This window comes from Syngnathus scovelli, chromosome 11, assembly GCF_024217435.2.
Source record: "Syngnathus scovelli strain Florida chromosome 11, RoL_Ssco_1.2, whole genome shotgun sequence".
Taxonomy (NCBI): Eukaryota; Metazoa; Chordata; class Actinopteri; order Syngnathiformes; family Syngnathidae; genus Syngnathus; species Syngnathus scovelli.
Window position 1 is genome coordinate 2,773,761 of NC_090857.1, and position 6,926 is coordinate 2,780,686.

A 6,926-nucleotide genomic window follows, 5' to 3' on the forward strand; every position below is an offset into this window, starting at 1 on the left:
TCTGAACTTTTCCATCTGATCTGTAGATGGCAGTGATGGCATATTTATTAATACACATAAACTGACTGCATGCTTTCTATGCTTGTTTTTAGAAAATATATTTGAGCCCCCCCACAAAAAAATGGTATAGTCAAAAAAAGGTCGGTAGTGTGGCGTATGACCAAACATACATTTGCGGACACTGGCAGGCACAACAACGATTTACTCCCAAATTATTTATTTTAATGTACTTTCAATTATCTGTACTCGACACCTCTGCTATTGAATGTAGTCTCAACAAATAAATGACTTAAAATAAATTTTACATTCAATTAACTAATGGCACAAGTCTTGTTGTGGAGTCCCTTCGGTGTATTTCATCTGACCCCTGAGGTGACCGCTGGGTGTTTGACTCCCTATCTTTTTTTTTTTGCATTTTGCTCACCTGATAAGCTAAATCAATTTGTAATTAGCTTATTAAATAGTGCATCTATCAGTGAAGATAAACTCACTTTTTTTGCACCCTGGAGAGCAGTGAAGTGACAACTTTTTGGAGGCCCTCTACACCAGTGTCAATCAGGATTACTGTCCCCCCACCCCCCACCCCAAATCGTCCTCCTCTCCACCCCTCCTCCTGCTCCTTTGCAGACTGCCCTCGGCTCGTCTCCACGCTCCACGTTCGGCGGGAGGCGCGCGTATATAAAAGCGGCGCACGGCGGCTCGTGGAGCGCACAAGAGTTTGGTGCGTGGGCTTCGAGGCGGGATGAGCTAGCAAAGCGGCGACGTCATCAAGTTTGGACGCGAGTTTTTGCCGTTTCTCCTCAAAGTACGCATGATCGAGGGCGGCAGGTGAAACTTTGGAAAGAAAAGTGCAGCCTAACCAAGACTTTTCGCCGGCATGGAGCTGAGGAGCGCGTGTCGGGTGCTCCTCTTCCCGGTTCAAGTGCTCTTCTACGTCGTGCGCTCCGCGGTGCGCTGGCTGGTGCCGAGCAGACGCAAGCAGCTGAGCGACGATGTGGTCTTGATCACGGGAGGGGGACGCGGCATTGGACGCCACCTGGCCAAGGAGTTTGCCAACCAGGGCGCCAGGAAGGTAACCCAAATAGCAGCGACTTGTTCCACTTGTGCACGCTTGTTGTTGTGTCTGCGCAACGTGGAGTGTTACACAACAGCTGGGGTCACGCAGAGGTTTCATGGCCGACAGCGGCGGAGCTGTCGTGACGCGTGTTGTGGGAAGTGCTGAGATGGGATTGACATGTCGAGAAGGCAGTAGGCGCACTACGAAAACCCATGTGAAGGAGTCATCCAGAGGACACGTTATTATTGTCTGCAAACCGATCCAAAACAAGAGCTGCATGCAAATGAGTGCCCGATGCTTTACTTTTGATTGACACTGATTATCCGAGAAGCAAAACATCTCTCATGCAAACTATGTCCACAATATTCAACATTTTCTTATACTTCTCCAAAAGTGTCAATCACAGATGAGCACACTTTGATTTCATCATATGGTAGCTGACTGAATAGAATAATTCAATTTAATTTTTTTGTCAAACACATTTTTTATATGTTCAAAAGTGACTAATGGCAACCTCAAGTCCCCCATCAGTGGAAAGTATTCTCATGCAATTGGTCATGTTCAAGTACCTCAAGCCTCCCAAGGAGCTGCCGCTTGGGCCTCCAAATCTCCAGAGGCCTTTGGGAGTCCTCGTCATTATTATCGTCATAATTTCTCCCTCCCACTTTATTTGGTGTCTGCCCTGTGATCATAATATTTAGCATTATCAGTGATTTTATTTTTTTTTGCATATTGAATTAGTGGCGGGACTGATGATTCCAATGCACTTAAGTTATCAATATGTCCAGAAAAAGGAAGGTTACAAAAAAAGGAAGAAGGAATTCAGAGTGTTTTTTCAAAAGTCTTTTTCAGGGTGCAGCTGCACAACAAAAGCTGTCGTCCCGCTTTTCAGCGCCTCATTGTTGGGCTGCCACAAAGGTGCGAAGGCAATGAAAACAACACCTGCGCTAATGTGCGCGACAAACTTGTAGATGCTAAGAGGAAACAGCGGGGCCATTTTGAATGAGGCTAACCTCTGATGTGAACCGGCGCCAACCCCCCCACTGTCCCTCCTTTGTGATTGTCAGGCCAGAATTTCCTTTTTCCTCTTTGCGAACTTCCACGCTGCATGAAAGGCAAACTGCAGAGTTGATGAATGAATCCTCAGAGATGGGCTTTGCGGAGAACTCTTGCAGAAGGATGCTCCGAAACAATAAACCGAAGAATTTTGTAGGGATGGCTTCCAAAAAGAGAAACCTCTCAGCAGAGGTGTCTAAAATACTCACTCAAGTAGAAACACACATACATGGGTTGAAAAAACTCACAAAAGTTAGGTTGTTGAGATTTTTCCAAATTCACAATATGTTTTAGGCAGGCAGAAATATCTGCCACAAATCAGCACAGCATGCTTAATTTGCTTATTATGTTACATCACCATCATTAAATGTGCCCAGATTCTCATTCTTCTATCTCACTGCTGTCCTTGTTTTTCACTCTTTAGGGTTCATCGTAAAGATTGAAAACATAAAAAGCCATTTTTGACCATGTGAGGAGGAGGATGTACATGCATATTAGTTTTCAGATTTAAGGAATGAAAAGTGTTAGGAAAATTCTTACTCAGCTATTGTACTGATGCCTACTAGGTCCAGTAACAAAGTATTGCTTCATTGCCTAAAAATGTGCATTGGTTGGAACCCAAAGTGGTGACAACAGGTTTGTGTGTCTGTGTGTGTGTGTTTGTGAGTGTGTGCATGGAGGCGGGAAGCACACCACTCCCAGCTGGGTATTGCCCTGCAAGTGACCTTGCTGTCTCTGCAGTAATTAGACAGCGGCAGGCGACTGCCTCCTGAACTCCCGCTGCCCCCTCTACCTCCTCTGTAGCCCTTTAGTGTGGCGGGTGTGAAATTGAAAAGGGGTCGGGACGGGGGGGGTGTAACATGCGACTGTCGTCAAGTTGCGAAGGGCTCTCCTTCGAGATTTCGTTTCAAGCTGTGCAACATCCCCAATACTCACGAAACATCCACTTTAACTTTTACAATTGAACCAAATTTCCTTTTTTTGACATTGTGACACCAACAGGAGGCTTCAAACGGGTTCTCGGAGCGGCTCCTGAGATTAAAGTCACAGAGTATGGTCCGAAGGTTCCAAAAGAGCCAAAGAGGGGTCATGCACTACAAGTGGACGTGGTTGTCATGGTTCAAACACCTGTTGTGGATTTTACTGTTCAACAAAATGGACTGAATGTGCTGACATTGAACATTTGGACATACTGCAAGTTCTCCTGCACTTGAGTGCAGTTCAAGTTCATCCTTAAATGTCAGGCTAACATCCCAAACTTGGATTTCAATCACAAACATTAAATTCTAAAGCGTACACTGAAGATGTTTTTTTTCCCGACGATACATTTCAGTCTAAATTTCCATGTCTCTTTGGAGAGTCCATTTTGCTCAACTGATTGAGAAGCGGCTGCTACGGGCGTTAATTAAAACGGCTTTCCGACTGTTTCCTTTCAATTTTGCTAATCCTTGTTTGCTTTGAGCTTGTTTGTGTCGCGACGGCCGATGAACCTTAATCAATCAAATGTGCTTTTTTTTTAACAGGTGAGTGCAGTTAGAAGGATGCCATTTAATGAGATTTTGGGGGGGAGGTGTGAGGCTTCTTTGTCAGCATTGTTTGCAAGAAGCCAATCCCATTAAAAGCTCTCACGTATTCATCAGAACCTGTCTGCTTTGCTCTTATCTCTCTTGGCCTGGCAAACAAAAAACGAATCGAGTTAGCCGCTGGTGTCAAATTTCCATGTTTGCTGAGGCTCCGACTGTCGCCCACTGCCAATCAGCAACGGTAACGGCCAATCATGCAAAGATGCAAAGGCCCACGTAAAATATTTATTCTGGGAGGCTTGAACTTTTACAGTTCTTTTTTGGGAGAAATGGCCAAAATCCAAATGTCAGTTTGAATAGAAATAGAAGAACCTGCTGGTGCCGCCTGTGGTGACAATGAAAAGCATGGCTTGTATTTTCACTCACAGAGGCAGAACTTCACTCTCTAAGTAACCGAAATACCCTTGCCAATAAATACCACGCAATGCAGTCCCACCCCATTTGTCTTTAAAGTGAGAGAAAATAACAATCGAAACTCAAAGTGCAAAGTGGAGACGATGTCATCAATAGGCCCGTACGGTCTTAGCCAGCGGCGCTCACCTCCCGCACTTTCCCCCTCAGATATTATCCCGAGCGGCGGGCACGCAGCCAAATGGCACACTCGCGCCCTCAGCACTTTGCGCACGTTTTCAGGCTTCCTGAGCACAAGTGAGCGAGCGGGCTCATCTGCTCAAAAGGCCGTGTAATCTCTTTGAGAATTTGTGTTTGGAGAAATGAGGAGGGCTCACCCCCTGATTTCATTACCTTTCCCTGACCCCGGAGACTGACAGATCTAATTGCCCAATCACTAGTACACCCACCCCCCACCCAGCTTCGCACCCCCATGTCCCAGCCCACCGCTACCCCCGCTCAGATGGATGACTGGGCCTTCGTTTGGTCTCGGGCTGGATGAAGAGACGTTTCATTCACACGGCAGCTAAACACACAATTAATCCGCCTGACAACTATTTGTCGGAGTCAAAATGGCCTCTCAATGAAGAGTGCAAAGGCACACGCACTTTTTTGTTGGGCATGACTAACGACCAAATTGCATGTTTGCTTCCGTTTTAAAGTCCTGACCTTTGTTGCAGGTGATCCTGTGGGGCCGCACGGAGAAGTGCCTCAAAGAGACGGCGGCAGAGATCTCGCAGTCGGGAACCGAGTGCCACTACTTCCTTTGCGACGTGGCCAATCGTGAAGAGGTCTACAATCAAGCCAAGGTTGTTCGAGAGAAGGTACTCCACCTCCGAGCCGCTTCATCGCTCCCATCTGGTGTAGAGATTTATACTTCAAGTGAAATGTCAAACTAAGAGCGAAGAATGTTGATGACAGCTCCGGTGGCGCAAAGTGCATTATCTCATCGAAGCAGACGTGGTGAGCTTGCCAATGTCTTTTTCCCTCTCTTGGCTCTCAGGTTGGAGATGTTACGATATTAGTGAACAACGCAGCTGTGGTCCACGGCAAAAGTCTGATGGACAGCGACGACGATGCCCTACTGAAATCGCAACACATCAACACCATGGGACAGTTTTGGGTAAGTCAGATGATTGAGTTTTTGCTTGGTTTGTGTTTTTCTTCAAGAAATTTGACCTTAATGGATCAAAAATTATTACAACTTTAGTATAATACATCTTTATTTATATAACGCTTTAACAACGGCCTTGGCCATAGCAAAGCGCTTTACAAAAACAGCAATTCATCAAAAAATAGCACATCAAATATTGGCAATAGTTCAGAGAAAATGAAAAATGTTGTTGATGAAGGTGCAAAAGTTCCTGGTGTTAGTCAAAATTACTTTTCCTTGCAAATGTCACGAAGCTGGCGATATTAAAATAAGAAAGAGTAGATTGGAAGGATATAAAAGGCTCAACGGGGGATTTTGAGAATCCCTCATTGCGAGCCTTCAAACTTGTCAAGCTTGACAAGTTCGGAGGTGCAGGTTAAGCGGAATGCTTCTGAAGGCTTCATTTCCTGAAACATTCCGAGGGGGCCTGTGGAAGTCGTGGCATCATTATTCTAAATGGAGATCTGAAGACGGAAATATGCAGACGGAAATTCAATTACCCTTTCAATAGAAATGGAAAAATAATCTGCGGCTTGACTCTTGGCCGGTTCCTGGCTATAATTCATTCCCGTCATAACATCTCTTCCCTCCCTCACTCCCTCCGTTCTGGTGTCAGACCACAAAGGCCTTCCTGCCTCGGATGCTGGAGCTTCAGCACGGTCACGTGGTCTGCATCAATTCCATCCTGTCCCAGTCGCCTATCCCCGGGGCCGTGGACTACTGCACCTCCAAGGCTTCGTCTCTGGCCTTCATGGAGAGCTTGACGCTGGGCCTGCTGGACTGTCCGGGCGTTGGCTGCACCACAGTTCTTCCCTTCCACACCAACACGGAAATGTTCCAGGGCATGAGAGTCAGGTGGGAAACCAAACCCCTTGACATTTGCGGAGGCTCCTGATTTGGTCTTCATGTGATCTTAATTCATGTTTTGGCAGATTCCCTCAGCTATTTCCACCTCTGAGGCCGGAGGCGGTTGCCCAAAAAACTGTGGATGCGGTTCGAGCAGATGTGGCTTTTCTCTACCTGCCTTGGACCATGCATGCGCTTGTCGTTCTCAAAAGGTGAGCTCGGGTCCCGACGTGCGTTTCTTTCAGTCTCGCTTCAACTTTCTAATCTTCCCGTTCTCAACTTCCCAGCTTCATGCCACAAGGTGCACTTGAAGAAATCCACAAGTTTACGGGGAGCTATACTTGCATGAACACGTTCAAAGGACGGACATGAGCTTGGATGCGGGTGACCCCGCCAATTCTGAGTTGAAAAAGGGAACTATGGACCTCGTGGTACTTGGAGGTGGTGAAGACGCCATCGCGGAGGGACCGTTGCTTCTGCAGGGTGGAATATACGTGATGAAGGACTGACGTTAAGATTTGTAAATAATGGACAGAGATGGAAGTCTGTACCTGCGCCCCTTGTTTTAGTCAGATCTTTTTTAACTCCTTGTTTTTATTTGCATAAAATACAGATAATAAAATGCAGTTCTAGAGATGACCTCTTTCGTGTGCGGGTCGGGATTTTAATGGCTGTCGCAGCGTAATGGCGGTTTTGAAATTTACGCCCCACGTGTGTTCGGTGAACGCGACTATTATCTTGTTAAAGACATAAAACGAGGAGGCGGAGGGCGTTATCTACGGTGGGTGGAATTCTCCCGAAACACGACGAGGGAATCCATCAATGTCTCAGATGATCTAAG

At 46.3% G+C, this 6,926-nt stretch overlaps 1 protein-coding gene across 1 annotated transcript; it reads left to right on the top strand.

Annotated features, from left to right (window-relative positions):
- The first annotated feature begins 623 nt into the window (after window positions 1-623).
- dhrs3b (dehydrogenase/reductase (SDR family) member 3b) lies at window positions 624-6,724 on the top strand. Its single transcript, XM_049734083.2, has 6 exons — window positions 624-1,072; window positions 4,767-4,910; window positions 5,090-5,209; window positions 5,856-6,094; window positions 6,172-6,297; window positions 6,373-6,724. Exons 1-6 carry the CDS (start codon window positions 878-880, stop codon window positions 6,455-6,457), a joined length of 909 nt encoding a protein of 302 aa, XP_049590040.1. The 5' UTR covers window positions 624-877; the 3' UTR covers window positions 6,458-6,724.
- The last annotated feature ends 202 nt before the right edge of the window (window positions 6,725-6,926 follow it).

What these genes read in the sequence shown, in the direction of transcription:
- dhrs3b (XM_049734083.2), top strand. Translation starts at nt 878, where the DNA reads ATGGAGCTGAGGAGCGCGTGTCGGGTGCTCCTCTTCCCGGTTCAAGTG. An exon ending in CCAACCAGGGCGCCAGGAAG is followed by an intron (nt 1,073 to 4,766) that starts GTAACCCAAATA and finishes CCTTTGTTGCAG; the next exon opens with GTGATCCTGTGGGGCCGCAC. An exon ending in TTCCAGGGCATGAGAGTCAG is followed by an intron (nt 6,095 to 6,171) that starts GTGGGAAACCAA and finishes ATGTTTTGGCAG; the next exon opens with ATTCCCTCAGCTATTTCCAC.